Source organism: Otolemur garnettii, unplaced genomic scaffold (genome assembly GCF_000181295.1).
Source record: "Otolemur garnettii isolate 467f Iridium unplaced genomic scaffold, OtoGar3 scaffold00007, whole genome shotgun sequence".
Taxonomy (NCBI): Eukaryota; Metazoa; Chordata; class Mammalia; order Primates; family Galagidae; genus Otolemur; species Otolemur garnettii.
In genome coordinates, this window is record NW_003852402.1 from 11,351,495 (window position 1) to 11,375,541 (window position 24,047).

At 52.3% G+C, this 24,047-nt stretch overlaps 1 protein-coding gene across 2 annotated transcripts in view; it reads left to right on the plus strand.

Annotated features, from left to right (window-relative positions):
* The window catches only part of MYH9 (myosin heavy chain 9), a 94,705-nt gene that overhangs the window by 37,521 nt on the left and 33,137 nt on the right, over positions 1-24,047 (plus strand). For both annotated transcript variants that reach the window (XM_012801162.2, XM_023509314.1), the window contains exons 3-11: positions 3,255-3,411; positions 14,522-14,549; positions 15,362-15,455; positions 19,364-19,456; positions 19,987-20,050; positions 20,684-20,782; positions 21,211-21,354; positions 22,502-22,597; positions 23,520-23,638. In XM_012801162.2, the coding sequence (XP_012656616.1) occupies positions 3,255-3,411; positions 14,522-14,549; positions 15,362-15,455; positions 19,364-19,456; positions 19,987-20,050; positions 20,684-20,782; positions 21,211-21,354; positions 22,502-22,597; positions 23,520-23,638 (894 nt within the window). The remainder of the gene's footprint in view (positions 1-3,254; positions 3,412-14,521; positions 14,550-15,361; positions 15,456-19,363; positions 19,457-19,986; positions 20,051-20,683; positions 20,783-21,210; positions 21,355-22,501; positions 22,598-23,519; positions 23,639-24,047) is intronic.

Sequence of the window (24,047 nt, forward strand, 5' to 3'; positions counted from 1 at the left end):
GGCGCCGAGCCTGCAGGTATTTGTTATAAGGGAAAGTAATTCCCTTTCCTCTGCTTGGCCTTGTGCTGGTATCTGTTTAACTTGGGTCCCGTTTGAGTTGCTGGGCATGAAGTGAGTCAAGTTCAGCCTCTGTCAGCAACTGCACTCGGTCTTTCTGGCCACCATGAGGGCACACTTAGCGTTAGTAGCCGCGTCTTTCCTCTGCAAGCAACATCTGGAGGTCTCTACTGTGTGGGCAGCTGGTGGGTAGTACCTGGCCTTCTTTCTGAGCTCTGGTTAGAGGCATTAACTCACTTTCTTGCTTCTTTGCCATCCCCTCCGGTGCCATCCCCTTCCTGCCTCACATCAGCCTTCTGAGTGTCATTACTGAGGCCAGTTGAGTGCCTCTGTACTTGTCCTATGGAGACCCCAGTAGGTTTGGAGCTGGGGGAGGGCCAAGCCACGCCACTCAGTGGAGCTGCCTGGGCAGAGGCTGCCTCCTCATTCACAGTCCACGAAAGGTTCCAAATTGTGACCTCGAGAGCCTTTGTGCAGCCTGTTTGCTGGCATTGTGGATGCTGTGGCTAATTCTGTGCCACAGCTGCTCTGTCTTTCTCTTCAGTGGGGGATGAGGCCCTGGGATAGGGGGCGGTTGGGCACAAAGAGCCACTGTGGCCCATGAATGGAGCAGCTCCCTGGCGTGGCCGTGTGGGAGCAGAGCTGCTCGCTCAGTGTCTGGCCTTCCATGAGAGGCCAGTGAGGCTCCTTCCTCCTACCTGAGCGGCTGTGCTCGTCCCCCAGGGCTTAGTTTCATCATAGCCACTGACTTGATGGGATCAGCCCAGAGAACTCTGAGCTGCTGGAGATACACTGCAGGGCCATCTGCCCATCCAGCTGTCAGAAAGACTTGTCCTAATGGCCCCTGGCCCCCTTCTGCTGTCAGTGCCAGCTGTTTCTAAACATCTGGCTCCGTGGCACTCCCTAAATGTGTGACCATGTGTCCTTGGCTTTTATTGGGCTGGATTTCCTAGAGCGTGGGTTTTTCCAAAACCCAGGAATAAAGCTTGGTTGTTTCTGAGCTCCTGGGATGAACTTGCTGCTTCCTGGCTTTCTGTCTTGTCCTCACCTGGCATTCAGAGAGAAAACCAGAAGGGTCTTCTAGTGCCCCGCTTTCCTCTTGTGACATTGTGTAATGCCCGCAGGTTGCCAATACCACATTTGAACTTTTTCGCTACAGAGCTTTCCTGAGCTCTCGTGAAAAGAGTAGTTGGAGGGAAAGCAAGTAACTGATTATCCCAGGAAAAAAGAAATAAAAGGCCCTGCGTGCTGTCCTCCAAACAGAAGAGGCAGCCCAATGCCCTGGTTCATTTCCAAGTTCAGCTGTGCTTTTGAGTGTAGACCAGTGTATGGTTGTAGGGCCCTCCCCCTTCAGCCATCAGTCAAGCTTCTGCTTGGAAACTCCATGTGCTGCAGCCTTTGGCCAGTGCCTGGGAAGAGCCTTTGTTTTCATGACTGGTTCCTGCATAGACCCTGTCTTTGAGTTCAGCCAGAAGATTTATCCTTAGCTTTGGAGGGATGAGACAGGGCATGGGGCAAGGGACTGGGTTCACCCTGTAGCACAGCCCTTCTGTGTCGGCTGCTCTTGGATCAAGGGGTAAAGCCATGAAGAAGGACGGTGCAGGCTCCCTTGTAATGAGGGAAATGGAAAGATGGAAGGTGCTTAGAGGACTGGCCTCCATGACCAGGAAGGTCAGCACTGGTGATCATGAGACCCAGGTCTGCTCCCAGCTCTGTCCAAAGCCTTGTGACCTTTGGCCTCCACTTCACAGTGGCAGGCTGCAGGTGGCACAAAGCAGGGTGCTGGGCCTCACCCTGCCAGTCCTCCTCTGTCTGTGGCCAGTTCTCCTGGGAAGACAGGGATGGCATCACTCACTCCAGATGCTTGAAGGGAGTCATGTCCGCCAACTGAACACCTCCTGCCTTGGGGGGTCTTGCACAGCTATTAGAAGTCTGTCATTTCTTTTTTTTTTTTTTTTTTTTTGAGGGGAAGAGGGATATAGGGAAAAAATTAGTAGGAAATTTATTAGAGAATTAGCAGTAACAACGTAATATGCATTTACCAGAAGGGACAAAGAAAGACAGATTTGAGTAAACTGTTGAATTAAGAAATAGCTCTCCTGGCCGGGCCCAGTGGCTCATGCATGTAATCCTAGCATTCTGGGAGGCCAAGGCAGGTGGATTGCTTGAATTCACAAGTTTGAGATCAGCTTGAACAAGAGTGAGACCCCCATCTCTACTAAAAATAGAAAAGCTGAGACAAGAGGATCTCTTGAGCCCAAGAGTTGGAGGTTGCTGTGAGCCATGACACCAAGACATTCTACCCAGGGCAACAGCTTGAGACTTTACCTCAAAAACAACAACAACAACAACAAAACAAACAAAAAAAACAAACAAAGAAATGGCTCTCTCAATCTACCTGGAGCTACTCTTCCTGGCTGTGCTGGATGCTTTACAAAGTACTTACCTTATTTAATCCTTGCAACCTCCCAATTTATATAATGAGCAATGGAGGGAGATGGAGGGTAAGAAACTTGCCCTTGCTGGAATTTGACATCTGACTTCAAGGTGGCATCAAATCAGACTCAGAGAATTAGGTATACATTAGGTGCCTCACTTTCAGGGTGTTGGCTAATTGTGTTCCCCTCCAGAGAAGTCCTGAGTGTTAGAGGCTCACAGAGAGCATGAAATCTTTAAGTTTTGGAGGGATTTGTATGTGAATGTCCCTAGAGGATTCCAGAGAGAGCGAGAGCGAGAGAGTGCGCAGGCGCATGTGCGCACATGCACCAGCATAGTATCTACCAGTGATCCCGTGGAAGATCTAACTGGTTCAGGAGTGCAGTGAGTTTTTCCCAAGGCTAGAAAGGTTTGAGTGAGAATATCTTGGCTAGTCCTTCCATATGGAATAATTTGTGTTTCTACACAGTTCACTGCTGCAGCTGAACCCAGTTCTCTCTGTGCATCTCTTGAGATCTGAGTTTTATAACTGGGCTTCTACTGTCCTCTGGCCCAGAATCTTGCCCAGTGGATGCTAGTGCACCCTAAGCCTGCCGTACCTGGGGCCCTCACGCAAGGACTTTCCCTAGTGCTTTCATGTCAGGCTGACTCGGAGCCTTTGAAGCAGCATACATTTTGCCACAAAGTTTGAAAACTACCGAAAGTCTGAGTTTGAGACTCAGACTTCCTAACGCACTCTTATTTGCTGCTCTTTTCTTTAGACCTATTCAGGCCTGTTTTGTGTGGTCATCAATCCTTACAAGAACCTGCCCATCTACTCTGAAGAGATCGTGGATATGTACAAGGGCAAGAAGAGGCACGAGATGCCCCCCCACATCTACGCCATCACAGACACCGCCTATAGGAGTATGATGCAAGGTGAGTGCCACAGGGCTCGGTCTTCACTGTGGCCTCATGACACCATTGCAGGTGCCAGTGCACATCTAGTGTCACACTGATCAAGTGGCCAGGTATTGTGGCAGGCGCCTATAGTCCGAGCTACTTAGGAGGCTGAGGCAGGAGGATTGCTTGAGCCCAAGAGTTTGAGGTTGCTGTGAGCTATGATGATGCCACTGCATCAGAGATGACTCTGTCTCAGGAAAAAAAAATTCTTCCTTCTTGTACACAGTTGACCTGCAAAGCAATTAGCAGAAAGTTTCTTGATCTTGAGGCAGGATGGAAGTTAGTATCAGAAATTGCCCAGGTTATAAGATGGTTCACCAATAAAGATAGTTTCAAAGAGAAGCCTTTGGTTGTTGCCCTAGGGTATTGCCAGTGGAGCCCCAGGGTCTGTTGGAGTTAAAATTTGTTCCTCTCTTTTTGGAGTAAAGTCTCAGCACATGCTGCCCACCTGGCTTTTCGGAAAACAGGTTTATTCTCTGCTATTCACATCTTAAAAGGAATAGCCAGATGGTTCCTTTTCTGCTTTTTCTTTAAACAAGAACTAGACAAAGATTTCCTTCCTGAGCTGACTATGACTTATGACGTACTAGCATTTATTCTGCCAAACAGGGTAGCTGGCGGCTTTGTCTGGGGACTTTTATGAGGTGAGCTCTTTGACCCTTCCTGGGGACCTCCCTCTGTGTGTCTCTGTTCCCTGCTCTGGTTTGCCTGTGCAGTCCTGATCTGTGTCCCACAGTGAGTGTTAATGGGACTCTCTGGCCCTTTCAGAAGCATCCCAGTTGGGATGACAAATTACATATCAGTCTACCAATTTGTCAGACTAAGCCAGGGTTTCTCACACTTGGCACTAATGACATTTTGGGGCTGGATGATTTTCTCTTGGGGGTGGGGAGGAGTTATCCTGAGCACTCAAGATGTTTACCAAGTACTGGTATCCACTCACTAGATGCTAGCAGTATCGTCCTTCCCCAGTTGTGACAACCAGAAATGTTTTCAGACATTCCCACCAGATGTCCTAGGGCCATGGGGAGTCACTCCCAGTGAGGAAGTACTAGGCTGAGCACTTCTGCTGGTTTTACTCTGAGTGCCGTTTTCTGGTGGGTCAGTAGTGGCTGCCTGGCACCCCATGCTGGCCAGGATCTGAGGCTTAGTGCCCTGGGATACTGGGATAGATCAGTGCTCTGCTGTGATGGGCAAGGCGCCCTGGATTAGGCCCTGGAGCTAAGTGTCAGAAAGTGCCAGAACGCCAAGCAGCCAGGATGTTATCCTGCCCACTGCGTATCCGGGCAACCCAGGTGAAGAGGCGAGACATGTTTGCACACAGAGATCTGTGGCCACAGCTACATAACAAGACAAGTTGCTGCCAGCAGGACTGCGGAAGGTGGCAGGTGTCTTGGGAGTTTGGGGAAGGTGTAACTGTGAGGCCTGGGATGGTTGGATCCTGGGGTACAGTGGCAAGTGTGTGTCAGTCCGTGGCTACAGTGCAGCCCAGTCGTGCCTGGCACAGTTTTGTTTGTTGTCTTAATCCCCAGCCTTGGGTTTAATTAAAGTTGTGGTGACATAGTTGGTTCCCCTCCCAACCCTGACTTTCCCATTTGGTTAATTTGTTGTCATAGCCATTCCTGGGTCTTCCCGCCCTGGGGATTGGGCTGTTCCCCAGCATGCTGTAATGACACTGAAGGCTGGGAGAGAGCAGAGAGTTTGTGTTGCTGGCCCTTGCCAGGCCACTGCCAGCTTCTGGGAGTGGGGATGGGGGTGGGGGCCTGGGGTGTGTGACTCAGGACAGGCATGAGGGGCTGGGCTGCTTGTAGAGTTTACACAGAAGCTGCTGAGGTCTGTTAAAGGCCCCCCAGAAGACCCCACTGGGTTGGCAAGTGGAGCTCTCGCTCTCTCTGGGCCCAGGCCCCCTAGGCTCCCCTGCTTGGGAAGAGGTGTGTGCTTTTGCTGGGGTGCTAGCCAGTTGGAGAATTTGCCTTAAGCCCAGGTTACCTCCCCAACCAGAAAGAAAAAGCCCCTTGTTAAATTGCCATTGGAATGTTATGGTATGTTAATGAGCTCCCAGCATCTGGGAAGGGCTGCTTGGGCTGCTTGCATTTAAGCCTTCGCTGACCTGCCATCTGAGAGCTACACACACACACACACACACACACACACACACACCCCGCCCCCACCCCACTTCTCAGTGGAAGCTGCACCAGGCGTGCTTGGTCCCTGAGAGGTTGCTCAGAGTTCCCAGTGAGTATCCCCTTCCTCATGGTGTCTAACTGACCTTTCTGGGTAAACATTGAGGGGTAGAGTTTTCATTTTCCTCTTCTTGTCCCCAGGTAAAGGGACAGACCCAGCTGTGTCAACTGACTTGTTCAAAGGCCCTCAGGAAGCCACCCTGGAAAGTGGCATCTCCTGATGATCCCCCCCCGCCCCCGGCCCTCAGGGCACTGGTGCCCCTGGTTTTCTCTGGCTGGTCCTTGAAGGGATTCTTCTTTCTGGCTCTGTGGTTAGGTGGAAATCAGGGGGAGGAGAGGCCCTCCCCTCCCCGTCTGCATGTCTGCATTCTCCCTTGCCCTGCTTCTTGTCACTCCCATGGAACCGTCTGCTTTCCAAGGTCTTTCTGAGGGGGAAAGTGCCAGTCAGAGGCTTGGGCAGCAGTTCAAGGGTGCAGCAAGGCACAGGTTTGCATAGACTCACCAGGACTGGTATCTGACGAGCCAGAGCAGCAGAAGCTACAGTGGTGACTCCAGTGAAGCAGAGGTGTGCTGGCCAGGAGGCTGCAAGCCTGCCAGGAGTGGGCACACAAAGGCCCTGCTGTCTGCCAGGAGTGGCCCTGTGGGTCCACGTGTGCCAGGGGGCTGCTGTGGGCTCACGGGGGGGGGGCAGATTCTGTGCCTGCACTCACTCTTATCCCTGTGCTCACTGAGCACCTACTGTGTGCTGGGCATTCTGCAGAGAGCACATGGACACCAGGCCAGGGCCCTGCCGGCTATCTGGTTCCCAGAGACAGGTGAATCAGCTTCAAGGTCAGAGTGAGAACCCCGCACGTGAGAAGGGTGCCCCACAGTGCCTTGAAAGCTGTTAGGATGGGCTGGAGCTTTGCTAAATAACACAGCCCTTCTGTAGGTCACCAAAAAGGGTCTGCCGGGCCTCTCAGCTTGCACTTTAGAGGGGACATGTGCCTGTGAACAGGAACACATGTGTATGGAGCAGAGGCTGTGGGGGTTGGACTAGACTGAGCAGCACTCTGGCTCTTTCATTTCCTACCTGTGACCCAGCCTGAGCCTCCATCTTCTCATCTGCCTCTTAGGCTTCATAAAATTTTCTTGGCAGTTATGGTGAGAATCAATGCCTGGCCTGGGATGAGTACCTGTTAAAGGTGTCAGTAGGAGATAACAGTTTTTTGACTAGACTGTCACACCCTCCCATGGAGCCCTCCCATCGCTCACTCCAGACTGTCACAGCTTCCATTAGTACCTTCACATCCCTCCTTCATGTGTCCACACTCCTATTTGCATAATGAAAGTGATTAGCAAATGCCTCCTTCAGGGGGGTAATCTCCTCAAAGAGACTTCCCTGAGAGTCTGGGCACTCTCTCTCCCTATGGTGACCGGTGACCGCAGTAACTCCCTGAGTGTGACAGCAGAGGTGATCTCCACTTGTCTTGTCCACACAGTACAGCCTGTGCCGATGTGGCCTTGCTGGAGCTGCAGGGGAGCATGATGCTTGCTGTGGGGTCTGCTCTGCTGTTCCCCGGCCACTGCTGGGCCCGAGGAGGTGCTGTGGCGAGCAGGCCCTGGGCTGCCGGCCCATACCACATGGCTTGTCCTCTCACTGCTCCAGGCTCCCTTGTCCTGCCCTAAAAGGAAAGTTCGGCCCCAGCATGAGGCTGCTTCTTATCACATGGTCCTGCCTGCCAGTCTTGTTTCTAGAAAACCTCCTCTCTGGAAGAGGGATCTGCGGCAAATGCATCCGTTTCAAGGACTCAGCGTTAGTCTTGCCCAGCAGGCCTCCTGTGTTTGCTCTGGACCAGCTGGTGGGAGATAAGGAGGAGGTGGTCTCTGGGAACTCAAAACTTTGGGGGTGGTTGAAAATTTGGCTCCATGTTATTGTTACTGCTCCCTCTTCCCAACAAACAATAAAAACTCACCCTATAAAACCTTTAATCGCTAAGCTACTTTGCCCTTTGTGAGTGCCTCTCACCAGCCAGTTTTTCCTGTTCTTTCCGAGCTCTGGCTCCCAGACTTCAGTCGAACTGTGTCCCAGTATGTCAGGGCTGAACATACTGTGTGTCTGGAGAAACAGTTTGCTTTCCTCCACCTACCTGACTTCTGGAATTAAGCTATCAGTTGAGAACTAAAATAATTCCCTAAAACTGAAGAGAGGTAAATGAGCCGAAAGTGTGCAGATGTAAAAGGCCCTCAACAGAGCCCATGTGGCCATAGGATGTCATTCCCACTGGGCCTGTGACTCTTTACACAGTTCCTGTCTATCCGACATGAGCGAGTCCTCAGATGCCATATAGACTAAGAAAGAAGAAAAGGAACTGTGACCTGAAGCCCAGGAGCAATTCTGGCTCTAATGCCTCCAACATGCCTTTTATTAAACCCTTTGCTCCTTCTCCGAGGCCCCTGGAACCTCCAGGTTGTGGAGGGAGCGTCTTCCTACGCTGTGATCGCTCATGTTCTCAAGCAGGTTTGACGAGAGCATTGCTTGGCTGGGTCTGCCCCACTGCCTGTGTGTATCCTGTTGGCCTTCTCTCTTGTTCTCCCCGGGAGCCCAGCCCTCTGCAGAACTGGGGAGCACAGTCTATTCCTCTCTGAACAGGATTTAGCAGGGGCCCCCTTCTGCCTGGTCTTTCCTTTCCCCCAAGGAGAATGTTGGGTAAGAGCAAGGCAGCTGACCTCGGAGTGTGAGAACTTTTGGAGTGTCCTAAGTGTCTTGGTGGCATTTTCTGTGGGTGCTGAGCAAACACAAGTGGCATTTAAACTTCCCTCCAGTTTGACCATTCTTTGTCTTGGCCCCACCCACAGGAAAGGCAGATAAACGACCAGCCTTGGTGTTTCTGGTGGGTTTACCTGTGCTCTGAGAACTTGTGTTCTCTTAAACCATTTGGGACCCGGCTGGCTCTCTGACATAATGACAATTAGAGCAGTTTCTTGAGCTTCTTCTCAGTTATCTAGGGTACCTGGAAGGAGGAGGCTGCCGCTCTCTACCTCTTGTTACAGGGGACTGGGGCCTTTTCAGCAAGTTTAAAGCAAGGTTCTTCATGGGGAAGCATAGGAGCTATGGGCCGGTTGAGCTGGTTCTGGCTTGGATTGCTGCTGAGCCAGCATCTCTGTGGTCTGGCTACATTTGTGCCCTGGAGAATATATCAGCCGGCTACCACACTGTGTACTTAAGAGCCATGGTAGGGGCAGGCTGACTGCTGGGTAGCCTAGTGCCAGAGAGCTGTGACAAATGTGCTCCCTGCCCAATCTGTGGCCTCTGCTAACATGAAGTATGGCCTGTGCAATCACTTTGCACCTGCTTTTTCTCACCTCTCTGTTTGCCTCCCAAGAGCTTCTAACCCAAGCTTGTGAAAGGGCTACCTTGGGGAAGGTAGCAGGTGAGCCTCCTACCGGGAGGGTGTTCATGGCCCTTTCTTTGCAGCATTGAGGTGGGCCCATGGGTGATACCAAGTGCCAGGGAAGGACTCTGATCTCTAGGCTGGGACATTGAACTAGATCAGTTGTTCTCAACCTTCCTAATGCCGCAGCCCTTTAGTACAGTTCCTGTGGGTCACAACCAACAGGTTGAGAACCTCTGAACTAGATGCTTTCCAAGGCTGCGCCATCCCCCAAGTTCTAGGCTTGAACCCCATAAGTGTATACTTTTTTTTTTTTTTTTTTTGAGACGGAGCCTCAAGCTATCCCCCTGGGTAGAGTGCCATGGCATCACAGCTCACAGCAACCTCCAATTCCTGGGCTCAAGCGAGTCTACTGCCTCAGCCTCCCAAGTAGCTGGGACTACAGGCGCCCGCCACAACGCCTGGCCATTTTTTGGTTGCAGCCATCATTGTTGTTTGGCGGGCCCGGGCTGGGGATTCGAACCTGCCACCTTAGGTGTATGTGGCTGGCGCCTTAGCCGCTTGAGCCACAGGCGCCGAGCCAGGTGTATACTTTTTGAAGTACTTTGCACTTTGGCCAACTAAACCCAGATGCTGCCTGCAAGAGGGTCTCAGGGAGAAGTGACTCTTGAATCTAGGGGTCTGCACGGGGCAGCCTGAGATCCCCATCTGCAGCAACTTGGGGCAGAGGTTGCTGCACTAATGCAGCCTGTTCTTGGTGAGCCACCCTCAGGGCCTGCTCTGGAACCTTCCTGAAAGCAGAAGAGCTCTCAGTGGTGGGAATTTCAGGCCTGTTTATCACTGATCTTCCCATCAGTCTCACCCCAGGCAGGCATGTCCCCCAACCCAGAACTGCCCTTCCCTTTCTTTCATGTAACTGCTTCTTAGTCAGTTCTTAAGAAACCCGTGGGCCTGAAGATGGGGTCCTGTAGGCAGGCCCTCTTCCAGGGGGAGCTCCAAGCCCCACACAGAGCAGACTCCACACTACAACCTCAGGGAGGTGTGAGCTTGGGAGCGTGGCGATGAGTCAGTCTCCCAGCGGCTGCTGGTGAACCAGGCCTCCTTCCTCTGTACTTCCTGTGTCGGGCTGATGTCACCATTGTGTGAGCCTTGTGGCCTTTTATGGACAAGAATGAGCTGCAGCTCCTCTTACAGAGGAAGTGAGTGATAAGGCCCCAGCAGAAGTCTGTACCTGGGACGAAATACCTGTGGTCAGGTTCCCCCGTCTCCTGCCAGCCGCAGGCCTTCTGAGCTGGCTGGAATCACCTGTCCAGCCTAGATGGCCACATCAGCTCTGAGTGACCTCACCGTGTGGGCCTGGCCTCAGGGCATTCAGATTAAAAATAGTCAGAGGAGGGAATGGCCAAGTTCCTGAATGTGTGTGTGTAGCTTATAAAAAGCCTTCTAGTGCTCAGTGGAGAGACTGAGGGTCGGGTAGGGAGAGGTTCAGTTAGAGGCATGTGTCTGAGCGCCTCCCTCTAGTGCTGTCAGCCAGGGTCCTTCCATTCAGTCCACTCTAGTTTCCAAAGAGGTCAAGGAGGCCCAGGCAGTGTGTGGGGGAAATGCAGGGCCAAGAGTGAGACCCACAGCTCTAAGGGCTTGCAGCCAGTGTATCAGTGGTTGTCACACTGTGCTCTGAGGAACCCTGTTTCTACCCCTACTGTTCCCTGCTCAGGGCTCTGGGAAGGTTTTATATGAGGAGAGGCTGCTGCTGCATTTTAAAAAGTCTGAAAACCACTACTGAGTGACTCCTATCTCTACCCTACCCCCACCAGAGGGGACTGGGGTCAGGAATCTAGGGTAGACGAGGCCATCAGTCAGTGGGGGACCCATGTCCCAGATTAGGGTTGACCTTAGTGGCTGTGCACCCCCAGGTCTAGGTCTTATCTGGTGCAGAGGAAGGAAGGGTATTTCAAATAAGGCCCAAGTAAGGACTTCAGCCAAACGAATGGCGAGGGCTGGACTCTGAGAGTCCTGGTCCTGTGAGATGATGTGCAGGAAAGGGCTGAGGGAATGAGTACCCGGGTGGTCCTTTCCCTGCCAGGATGCGTGGGGCCGGGGTGAGAGGTTTGCAGGGTTCACTGAGTCAGGCTGAGAGCCCACTGGTTGTTGAACATTCTAACCACCCCACACTACCCAAGAGAAATGCTTCTTGGGTCAGAAGCTAATTAATTCAGAAGAACTGCTGTGAAAAGAGGTGTGGAACATGGGCAGTGATGCCTGCCTTATCTCCCCTGTAAGGTTACTGAGGCCACCCAAGATGACAGAGCAGAACCTACTAGGAGTGTTGGAAATACCTTACTGGATATAAAATGGACTTGGGGTGCTAAGTGGGGCAAGAGGTGTAGAAATGATGAAGCCTTCCTCACAGTGGCTAAAGTCATTACGGTGCATTGAGGCTGCATGGACAGTGATGACCCAGCTCCAGGAACTGGACCCAAAGACCTGGGGTGGTGGGGTGGATGAACGTTGGATGAGTTTAGCTCTGGGATTCAGGATTTGGAGTGTGTGCATCTCTGTACATGTGTGTGCGTCCACATTTGTGTGTAGGTAGACGTGTTAGGTGCTTGTATCTGCATGTGTGTCTGGTACATGCACCTGTGAGCCTGTGTGCATACATGTGTACATCTCTGTGGGTATACTGTGCACACATGTCTGCGTACATGTGCCCCTGTACACCTGTGTCTGTGTGTGACTGTGTGTGCCACACAGATGCCTCTGTGTCTGTGTGTCACCCTGTGCATGCCCACAAGTGTGCTTCCTGTTGTTCAGTAGCAGAGCCTCTGACTCCTCACACAATTAGCGGAATTCCAGCCATCCCAGGGACTAGGCTTGGACCGCCCTGGGAAAATGGTTCCTCTGGAAGGGACGGGAATGTTTCCTTTTATGGTAGCGTCGGCAGTTGCTGCTGGGACTTGCCAGCACGTGCAGGTACATTCCTGCCTGCTGTGGAGTGGGTGACTAAACACGCCTGCAGCTGGGGCAGACCACAGGGAGCTGCGGTGGGGGCTGGCGAGGCCTGGGAGGACGAAAATGTTTGTTCCACCGTCATTAGGGAACGAGTGATGAAAACTGCTCCGTGTTCCCCAGCCTGTAGCTCCTGCCGCCTCCTTCCCTTCTGGCTTCCCATCTGTCTTATCCAGGCCCTGTGAGGGCAGATCTCGGTCCTTGCTGTGCAGACCAGAAGGACTGTTTTTTAGGGAAGACAAGACGGGATTGGGGCAGGGAAGCAGGGTTCCCTGAGGGCCTGCCCCCGGGCATCCTCACCTAGACATCAGGGTGTGGGGTGCATCTGCGTGAGGGACGGAGCCTCTCTGTACCCCCATCCCATCCTCACTCTGCTGGCACTTCTCAGGGGCTGCAGCTTAGGGCAGGGGCAGCTGCTACTTCTGTTGGCTGTGAAGTTTGTTTATTCTTTCTGTCCTGACTCCCTCTTCCCATCTGAGTGACCAGCAGATGGGAGAAGAGCTGGGAGCCAGTGCCCAGCCCCATGTGTTACAGAGATCAGGCTGGCTAGATGGCTCACCTCGGCAAGAGGCAGGTGACCTAGCCGGCCTCTATCTACTGGTGCTGAACGCTGAATCCATCTCCTGAGGCCATGCAGGCAGGAGCCATGAGTCATTCTCCCAGTGCCTAGTCATGCAGGGCCCTCACATACCAACATTCACGTTTCTACAGCACAGACAGTGGTGTCAGCAGCTGTGAGTGCTCTCCTAGCCTAACACCACCACCACCACGTCACGGCGCCCTCCTGATGGAGAAGCGGGTAGACAGCCACTCTGAGTACAGGGGGCCACACCAGTTCTGTCTCTGTGTTTTCCGCCCAGTGTTTGTTAATTGTCTATTTGTCAGGATGAACGGTTCCTTAGCCCACATGTGTGTTTCATAGCTTAGGAACACAGGTCAGTGATAAACTGCTATGTAATTCAACCCAAATAAATTCTTTTTTTTTTTTTAAACAGTCTCACTTTGTCACCCTGGGTAGAGTATCATGGTATCAGCTCACAGCAACCTCAAACTCTTGGGCTCAAGTGAACCTCCTGCCTTAGCCTCGCGAGTAGCTGGGACTATGGATCTGCACCACCACACCTGGCTAGTTTTTCTATTTTTAGTAGAGATATAATCTCACTCTTGCTTAGGCTTGTCTCAAACTCCTGAGCTAAAGGAATCCACCCACCTTAGCCTCCCAGAATGGTAGGATTACAGGCATGAGCCACCATGCCCAGCCCCAAATAAATTCTTTATGTTCCCAAATCCCTTTGTACTCTGAAAGATACCAGCCTTTCTCATCTCCTCAAAAATCTTTTCATGGAATCACACTTTTTGTAGAAATCTACATACTCCTTCTTTCTTTGTTCAGCAACAGCTGGTTTAAAAAGAACCTCAGGACCCAGCAAGTGCTCTAGCAGCACACAGTCCCAGGTGCCTGGCCGGAAAACTACACAGCCGGGTTTTGTCAAAGCAATGGAAGGAGGGGCAGTTACTGCCCTTGATAAGCCTGTCAACCCTAGCACGTCCTCCCTGGCTAATGGAGAAATGGGTTGCCTAATATGTTTCTGTTTTTCAAAATAATCCTGCAAGGGAGTTAGTGGCATTATCTACTTTGCGGATATGGAACTGAGACTCAGAATTAAATACCCTGCTGCAGCCCAAACATTAGTAAGCAGCCCAATCCTGGATTCAGACCCGTTCAACTTCAGGAGGTGTGGGGGTGTTACATGAGGTGGAATAAAAAGGGGAAAATAATGAGTTTTTATTTTCAGCCATGGCGTAAGATTCAACACTTAGTACTGAACACAGTCAGCCAGGATGTCTTAAAGCTTTTCCATCAAACTTCACTTCCAAAGAGTGGCCATCACTCTTTCTCTGCACCCAGGCTGGGCACGTATTTATAGCCTTACCTGCCAAGGTTTATAGAGCTGGGGATAGCTGCTAAAAATTCCTCAAGCTGTCACAGAAATTTGTCAGAAGCTGTCATTCTTTCCAAGCTGCCTCTAAACTTGGTATCGTTCAGCACCTTCCACGTGCCGGACACTATGCCAGTGTTCACACGTGTTGTTAACATGCACGGTTTTGTCCCGTGTCACGGGGTGGGGGCTGCAGCTCAGAGCGGCAGCGTCTTACCCCAGGGCTGTCACATTGCAAAGCCAGGCCTCGGTCACCCCTCACCCCTTGGCCCCTAAGCAGTGCTCCAGCACAGCAGACTCCAGCACAGCTTTCCATGTGTTGGGTCTCTCTGAGGTGGGAGGCATGGGTCTATTTCTGGTGTCACGGGGGTAGGGTGGGCATCAAGGGTGGGTATTCTTAGCCCCTGGGAGGCAGGAGCAGCTGTCCAGTGAGGCAGCCGGTCAACCTGCATTGCTAGACTGTGAGGGCCCCTTCTGAGGCTTTGTCCTCCCATCTGGAAAATGGGCAGCTCTTTGAGAGTCAAGGTGTGGGGTGGCTGTTGTACGTGGCAGGAGTAAATCTAATATCTCTTCTCTCTTTCAGACCGGGAAGATCAGTCCATTTTATGCACGTAAGTATTTCTCTGCCTGGGGAGCAGCTTGTGTCACCCTATCTGTTCTTAAAGATTCCTAAAACCTCAGTTGAGGAGTTTCATTCCCAATTTAAGGCCCCCCACCACCCCCACCACCCCCGGCTTTCCCAAGGGACAGGACTTAGCTTATGTGTTTACTACTCAGTGGTCCCATGGCACAGATGGGCTTGATGTCAGGGCCAAAGAATTAACTGGCCTTCCTCAGAACAGCCAGTGGGCGGGTAGAGGGGTCATGGCACAGAGAAGCCAAGCATCTCCTCAGTAAAGTGGCCCCCCCACCCCACCCCTCGCTCCCGGGAACTGACACCCTCCCTGTGGCTCCTGAGCAGAGGCACCCCCTTGTGGCATGCATGGTAGTTTTCTTCACCTGGATTCAAGCTGACAATGGGCCTTCCCACCCTCTGAACTTAACAAGGACATCAGTAAACTCCATTGCCGAGGGAGTTAATGGTACAGAACATTCCTACAAGTGACCTTTCAAAGGAACATGTATAAAGACCTTTGATCCCTAAGTCAGCAGCTGCCTAAAGCTGATTCCTAAAACATTTGGATAAGAAGGCTGCCAAGTGACCGGGGCAGGCAATGGATGTAAGTTTACTCTTGTTCGGCCCCTGGAGAGCCATGGGAAATGGACTAAGGGAGGATTCCAGAACTTAGCATCTATTTGGCTGTCCTTTTTTCTGCCAGCCAGTGTTGGATCCCTCAGGGGTTCCCAGTGGGATGGCAGGAGGGAAGACAGTGTTCAAGGATGGGCCACATCTAACCCAGGACTTCCTTTCCTCTCTTGGCAGGGGTGAGTCTGGAGCTGGCAAGACAGAAAACACCAAGAAAGTCATTCAGTATCTGGCTCATGTGGCCTCCTCACACAAGAGCAAAAAGGACCAGGTGAGTGTCGTGTCTACCTCCCCACCACTGCTTGCTGGGCCTTCGGTGGGTTGATCAAGGAAGAGCACTTAATGGTCGTGGCTTCAGCTTTCCGTGCTTTGGGGAATGAAGCAGAGGCTGGGCCCACTTTCATGGAGGTGGCAGCTTAGCCATCTTGGGAGTGGTCTGCTGGTAGCAAACCCATCCTGCCTTTGGCCTCCCAGCCTCCTGAACTGCTATGGAAACTGTAAACGCCTGGGGTTTGTACAGCAGCACACTCGGTCTTCCTAGTGCTGTGTGGCCTCCACTGCTGAGGCTGGAAGAGAGATTCCAAGACTTGGTCCTCAAGTTGATGGAGACTTGCAGGGTCTCAGCAGGACTGCGTTGGAATCCCTGTTTCTTTTTCCCCCTGTTGAATTGCCTCTGGGTGGACAGCCCCCCAGTGAAGAGAGAAAGGGCAATTGGACAGTCATCTCACCTCTATTTTTTTCCCTCTCCTTCTTGATGGATTATGGTCGAACTCAGCAGTGTCCTCAGTAGGTGAGCTGCACGTCTACTGCACGTTCTGCACCAGGAATGCGTGTTCTGCCCATCGTGTGCCTTTGGACTCTGTATTTTTTTCTAAGCAGCTTTTCACCCCACACCGTTGTCACTTTCTGCAGCTAGAACTCTTCTTGTAGGCTTACCTCACTGACTGTCTTGGGAGGAGGGGCAGGTGTGACGCACAGTGACCTCTTGTGCACTCTGAAATGACAACTCCTACAGAATGGGGATGGGCCTCATCACCCAGCTTTTCTCAGATACTCTGGTCATGCCCAGGTTTCCCCACAGCGCACCATCGCTGCTGTGGAGCCCTGACCTTGGCACGGGGAAGAGGAATCTGCTCTCCTGGTCCGTGGTCCTTGTCAGGTGCACATGGCCCGCTACCTTCCTCTGTCACCACTGTTCTGATTAGAAGCAATGCTGGGGAGGTCTCACACTGGAGTGTTTTAGAGGTTGGGGGCATCAGTCTTGAGCATGACCGTGGGGTGCTTTCTCTCTCTTTTTCTCAACCATATACTCTTAAAACTCCCTCCCCTTCAGTGCCAGTGGTGTCCCCTGAAGCCATCAGAGGAGCAGCTCCTCTTGTGGCTGCACCTCATTGGCGTGCCATGTGCTGGGTTCCTAAGTAAGTAGGGGGTGTGACTCTCTGCATGCAGCTCTGGGTGTGTCCCTCAGAATGTCCTAATGAGTACAGTCTTCTGGAATTGAGCCAAAAGTAACTTTTCATATGCCAAGCTTCTCAAGACATTCGGAATCTTTTTCCATGGGGTGTAAGGAGTTATATTTAGAAACTAATAAAGTTTCTTTTTTCCTCTCTGTCCCTACCCGCCATTTTCCATTCTTTTTAGGAGGCCTATTTTAAAAACAGAGCTGTGAGCTTAGGAGTTCTCTAACTGTAATTTTCCACGTCTGAATTTACAGTAAAATCTATTTCCCAACTATTTATTAAATGCCTAGTATGTGACTGGTTCTCAGGAGAGTGACATCTGAGTCCCTGCCCTAGAGGACAGGAGACAGGACCACAGTTAGAGAACAGGAGAGTAGACTCTGTGTCTTGTATCAAAGATGGCAGATGGTGGGGTGAAAGTGGGGTAAACTTGTCCAAACACAGGTCTGTGGTGTCCATCCTGTTCCTGGCTCTGAGTCTAGCTAGAGTGATTGAATAGTTTGCCCCTGGCTTCCGATCACTACTCGGGCCCTCAGTGTGAAGGCCATTGACCAGAGTGGTTCATTTCCTTGCCTGAAGCTGTACTGTGATTACGCACAGTGGTGGCACAAAACTCTTCAACTTGGTTGCTTGTGTTTGGAGGTCTGGCGTCCTCTGGGAGTGAGTGCACTCATCTCACTTGCAGTGGCCGAACTGATCATCCCAGAGCTGCCAGGTAGGGTGCTCCAAACCTCTCCTTGCTGTGAGGAGACCAGGCTTGGCCTGGGCTGCAGGTTGGCAAGGCAGAGCTTAGGTGAAGGGACTTTGCAGGTCTGTAGTCTGAACCTTTGGCCTCCGCCCCATCTGTTTTCTATGCACAAGAGGCCTTTCTAGAAACTAGTCACACAGTCCCAAGCCTCATGAGCAGTCGATTTGTGCAGCCTCTCATCATTTCACATTATGCAAATTTCATTGAAAAATAAGTCTCTCCTCTGCCCATTTAGCTGTCAGTTAAGAAAACCCCGCAGGTTAATCATCACCACTTTTAGCAGGGAAGTCTGCTCTGTGATCCAAAGTGGTTGCTCCCGAGTTGGCTGGGCCATCCTGCTTTCCATGGCAACAGCGTGTGGTCCCAGACAGAGGCTTTAGCTACTTCTGCAAGCCAGGGTGGGTGCAGGCTCTGGTGGGGGCCGCGCTGCCTTTCGTCTGCAGGAGCAGAGTGCTTGGCCAGCCTGGCAGCCTGGCCATGTCAGTGGGTGGGAGCAACTCTCATCCAAATCTGGCTCTGTGGGCTGCCTCAGCCAACTTCCCAGGCCCGCCCAAGGCCTGTGGGTGGAGGCCTGGTATCCAGTCACTGCTGTGCCAAGTACACATGTGGAGCCCACTCTGTGGGGTTGACCCCTGCCCCTTCACCTGGTCCTGCCTGCCAGCCTTCCTCCTTAGGGATAGGGCACCAGGGCGCTCCCTTAATAGTTATAGGAGGAGACCTGGCCCAGGAGGAAGCTTTGCTTGGTCCCCATCATCTCCAGCCTGGCCTGGCCAGACTCTAGCGCATCCTCGGTTCTCTGCAGCAGGCTTTGTCTGTAGCAGGGCTGCTCAGAAAGCTGGAGTTCATGGCTTCCTGGAGCTCGTGCTACTACTGGTTTTCCTTCTTATCACTCATGGACAACTGCAATACACATAAAATCCCAGCCTGACTCTAGCCTTTCTAATAAATACAAAACCTCTCTGGCCCTTGGGTGGTGGTCTTTCCCCCAGAGGGTCCCCAGGCGTTCAGAAGGAGATCCCTATTTTCCTTAGCCAGTGTTAGTTGTCCCTTGGCCTTCTAGGGAGGATGATGGCAGCTTCCACAGTCCCTCGGACCTCACAGTAGATTCCTGAATGGGGCTGGGTCAAGGTGGGGGCCCCAGGGTTAGGTAGGAGACTTGAATCTGGCCCCTTGCTTTGTTGGTTGGTAGCTGGGTGACCTTGGGCAGGTCCTTGCCTGCCTTCTACCTCAGCTTCCTCTTCTGTGAAATGGGACTACTCTGTCCTGCCTCCCTGAGTGTGGTGAGGACTCAGGGATGAAAAGGCATAATTGATTGCCTTTGACAATCAATCACAGAACACCGTAAGTCTACCATCAGGGCTTATCGACATTGTCAATAAGTAGCTTGGAACCCAAAGTGGTTCTGTTGATCACGTGTCCCCCACCTGCCATGGTGGGGGCAGATTTGGGGGATGGCAGGGAGGTGGCCTAGTAGAAAGCGGAGTGTTTACTAGAACACATGTAAAATGAGCATCTGTCTTTTGTGGACCTGATTTCCTCGTTTCCCTTTTTCTATAGGAAGGGGAAAAGAATGAGGGGGTTAGAGGCATGGAGGGTGGTGAGAGGTGAGTGTACAGGATGCTGACCCAGAGAGGCTCTGCCACCACCTCGGCTCTTAGTTCACCTGCTGCTTTCAAACGAGTCCTCCAGGGCTAACCAGGCCACTAGTGCCAGGTTCCTGGAGCCAAGGGTTTCCTGCTTTCCCTTTCTAGGAAGTAAGTTCAAACCAGTCAAGGTTTCCAAAGGCCTGGCGGGAAGGCTGCCCTTGAGTGGTATAGGTGGTCCAGCCAAGGCTGGCGCGGCACCCTTGGAGCCCATCTGGAAGCCTCTGTTCCTGGCACATTGGGTGTGCGGATGCCCCCTTCCTGGCAGGGCAGGCTCGGTCGCCTAGGCTGCTGCCCGGCCTTCACTGTGCCCCTGGGTTCCTTGCAGGGTGAGCTGGAGCGGCAGCTACTGCAGGCCAACCCCATCCTGGAGGCCTTTGGGAACGCCAAGACCGTGAAGAACGACAACTCCTCACGCTTCGTGAGTAGCACACACGGTGCGCCAGCTCCTGCAACAGAGGGCCCTGCTCCGCCTAGAGCTTTGGCACAAGCCTTCTACAGTTTAGTCCTCTCCCCTCAAAAAACGAGGACGGTTCCCACTTGGTGCTGCCTATCCTGTCGTGTGGAGCAGGCTGTGTTGGATTCTGATCAGCAGACACCTGCCCTGCCCTCGTAAGGAAGGTGGCCACACATAGTTCTTCAGCCTCCCAGTGAGGGAGCCAGGAGTTACCTGCTCATGCCCTCAGAGTGTCCCATTGTCACCAAATAGCCAGTTAGTGCCTAGGGCCAGATTGCATAGTGAGGAGAACTTCCAGATAACTGGCCACCGCTCCGTGTCCTCTGTAGAGGAATCTGGGCACGTGAGTCCTGAGTGCCTGTGTAGTGTGGGTATATGGGACTCTTGGCACAAGGCACTGTCACTGTTTTCTTCCTCTGGGATGTCCCCACCTGAGGTAGGGATGAGAGCTCAGGGCAGGGGGGTCCTCACATGCCTTATCTGTCTTATCTCAGGGCAAGTTCATTCGCATCAACTTTGATGTCAATGGCTACATCGTTGGAGCCAACATTGAGACCTGTATCCTTGTAGTTTTGGACTGGGTGGCGAGGTGACCTCCACAGAGGAGAAGCAGCTTCTAGCACTTTCCTCTTTATGGGCCTGTTTTGACATCACTTCTGTGCAGCTGTGAAGACCACCAGGATAAACTCATGGAGTGCAGCTGTGAAGACCACCAGGATAAACTCATGGAAAACCCAGTGCCGAGTTCAGGGTTTTCTTTACTGACAGGATAAAGTTCTGCTTAGAATGGATGGAACTGTTGAAAATCATCCATTGTGGGGCAGCGCCTGTGGCTCAAAGGAGCAGGGCACTGGCCCCATATGCCCAAGGTGGCAGGTTCAAACTCAGCCCCGGCCAAAAAAAAAAAAATGAAAATCATCCAGTGTGGTTCCCAGAGGGAGGCTTGTGAATGGGCTCCAGTGTTCCAGCCTTTGCTCCTGCGAGTTCTAATCTCCATTCACTGTAGGAGGAGACCCTCTAAAACGAGGCTCCTAAGGGTGTGAGCCACTCTTTTGGACAAGTGATAGCTCTTGAAGAACCATTTTGTGCCATGCTTTTCTTCTGGGTGAAATGTAGTTCCTCCTGACAGGCCTAAGAGCAAAGTGGGTGGGTTGCCTTCCCTCCCGCTACCACTCCTTAATGTTTGCAAAGATCTTTTGGAGAAATCTCGTGCTATCCGCCAAGCCAAGGAAGAACGGACCTTCCACATCTTCTACTATCTCCTTTCTGGGGCCGGGGAACACCTGAAGAGTGAGTAGTCGGCCTGCAGCCTGACACGTGGGCGGGGGTGGAGTGGGGGGGTGGGCATGCTGTGTCTCCTGCTGAAATCGACCACAAACACCATTTGGGAAATGAAAACTTTGGCCTTGGGTTTGGGGAGGAGAGATGGGAGTGACTGCTGTTCTCTGGGTCATCCTAAGGACTTGGTCTGTTTTGAATATGCCTGAGAACAGCCAGGAAGGTCGAATGTGGAGCTGCAAATCAGGGGGCCCTGACACTCTGTGCCATGTGTCAGAGGCTCACATGCTGGGAGAGTTGGCATCCTAGCTGCTACTCTGCAGCGTGCAGAGTAGACAGGGCTCAGGGCTGTCTCCTGAACCATTGTGGTCACGCCATTGCCTGGAGCCTCTGTCAACACTTTACGGGCCTTCACACCTTTGCCCTCCCCCCCATGACAGCCGATCTCCTGCTGGAGCCATACAACAAATACCGCTTCCTGTCCAACGGGCATGTCACCATCCCTGGGCAGCAGGACAAGGACATGTTCCAGGAGACCATGGAGGCCATGCGGATCATGGGCATCCCCGAGGAGGAACAGATGGGTATGGGCTGGCCCTCTGGGGGTCAGGGCAGGGAGATGGGGGAGAGCTTTCTGTCAGCTCTCACTCTCGGGGAGCCCTGTAGAGGCCAGGACCGGCCTTCCATGTATGAGGAAAACAGTTCCTCAGATTTAAGCATTTCAGGGTTATTTGTCCCCTATGGAACCGTTGGCATTCACACAGAGGGGAACAAGGACAGGTGCTTGAAGGCCCAGGCCTGGGTCTGTGCTGCAGCCCTTGCCATGTCCTGAAAGTAGAATGTCTCGGTGGAGTGTGGCAGAGGCAGGGGACCAGTTCTTTGTGGTCAGGGAGTCCCAGAATTCACAACAGTGTAGGGTGTGCCTGTGTCTTCCCAGCTCCCTGGAGGGATGGTGAAGAGGGCTTTTGTCCTTGGCCTGCTGAAGCTTTATCTATAGAAAGATGGGGATGTGGAGAGTATACCCCATTCTCTAGCCATGTCTACTTTGGGGAGACTGCATGTGAGAGTGCAGAGTGAGGGTTAGAGCTAGAGCCACCTCTGCTCAGACACAGACAAAATGCAAGTGACCCCTGCCCGTGTTCCAATAATACTTTGTGTATAGAAGCAGGTAGGGGCAGTGCCTATGGCTCTATGGCTTAGTGGGTAGGGTGCTGGCCCCATGTGCCGAGGGTGGCGGGTTTGAACCCAGCCCTGGCCAAACTGCAACAAAGAGAAATAGCCAGGCATTGTGGTGGGCGCCTATAGTCCTAGCTGCTCAGGAGGCTGAGGCAAGAGAATTGCCTAAGCCCAGGAGTTGGAGGTTGCTGTGAGCAGTGTGATGCCACGGCCCTCTACCGAGGGCCATAAAGTGAGACTCTTGTCTCTAAAAGAAGAAAAAAATAAAAGCAGGCAGTGGGCCCCTGGGCTAGGGCACATCTTTTATCTGGCATTACAATTGTTAGGGGTGTTGACAGCTTATGCATAAAAAGGACAAGGCTGCCCAAGCTGAGATCTCTGGAAGGCCTGGGAGACAGGGCGGTGGGGAGCCTTTAGGCAGCTGGGCCCTCCACGCACCATCAGACCAAGACTTGGCATCCCTGTGGCCCCAGGGAGTGCAGGTGGTCACCCCCACTCAGGGAGCTCATCCCCGCCCCTGTCTGCTGCTAAGCCACCTGTGATTGCGCCCTACAGGCTTGCTGCGAGTCATCTCAGGGGTTCTTCAGCTCGGCAACATCGTCTTCAAGAAGGAGCGTAACACCGACCAGGCATCCATGCCTGACAACACAGGTAACACCTGTGGGCCTCTTACCTGAAATACGGGGCAGGTGCCTGGACCTGGATTTGCTCAGGAGAAAAGTCTTGCAGAAATTGCAGATACTCTTCTCTTTTTGACGTTAGGTGTGTTTTTAACCTATGTGTCACTTGGCATTTTTTGTGCAGATGTAAAATACATATAGACAGGACCCTGCTTTTCTATTCAATTAAGCTTTACACTGAGTTAGAAAAACCTGTTATCATATAGACCAGGACTTCCCTCACCTGGTCTGAGACCAAACCATTAGTTACTACAACAGCATGATAGCCCCAGCTTGGGGTGAGCCTTGCCCACGAACATGTCAGGATCATGGCATCATGTCCTCACGGCACCCAGCTCAGCCACTACTGTTTCCTGGGTCACTATAAATGACTCCATTCAAGCTATTTAGCTTTTGTTATAACATAGAAAGACTTCATCAAAGTTATTTAGTCTTAAACTGCCCTCCTTAGGGTCTCTGAAGAATTTAATGCATGCATTATGGCTTATAAAAGACACTCCTGTGGGACCACCTGCTGTTTGTCCCCTGGGGCTGGGGTGAGCCTGTCTCCTCTCAGCCCTGTTTTTGGTCAGGGGCCAATTTATACTCTGAGAAGGCTGTGGCCGAGGGTGTGTGTTACACGCAGTGCCGGGGCCCCTGGTTAGGGCATATTCTTCCTGCCTTTTGGGCTTGGTGGAGGTGAAGGCTCTGCCCACCAGCCTGCACAAGGCCACTGAGTCTGATGGGAGCTGAGGGCTCACAGCCCTGCCCAAGAAGGGTTAGGGCTATAGTTGTCCTGGTTGACTGCTCAGTCCCCACTGTGGCTTTCTTCCTCTGCTCCAGATTGAATAGCAGGACTCTCTCTCGGGTCTAATTAAAACTCTTTTTGCTCTTTTCTTTTTGGAAAATATTAGCTGCCCAAAAGGTGTCCCATCTCTTGGGCATCAATGTGACTGATTTCACCAGAGGCATCCTCACCCCGCGCATCAAGGTGGGACGGGATTATGTCCAGAAGGCACAGACTAAAGAGCAGGTACGTCCTCTGTGGCCAGAGGATGTCCCTCAGTGGGGCAGTCCAAGGCTGTTCTGGGCCATCTGCTGTCAGGCACTTTAGTTGGGCTCCCTCGTGTAGTCCTTTCAGTGACTAGGAGAGCAGATGGCATCACGCACCCAGAACACCAAGGGTGGTGGCAAGGCAGTAATGTCCCCAAGGACTCACGCTTTAGGCTGCATCTGCTGAGGCAACGTTTGTGCTGAGTGGCCATCGAGGATGGAGGCATGTGCTGTCCGGTGTAGAGTGAGAACTCGAGGTCTCTGCAGACTGACTCCTGGTGCCAGGGCATGGTACCCACTATCCTTAAGCTGTGCCAAGAAGCTGTTTCTCCCCCACCTGCTGTCTTGCTGCATGTGGTGCGAGAGGATTGGGAGTCTTTGCTCATTTG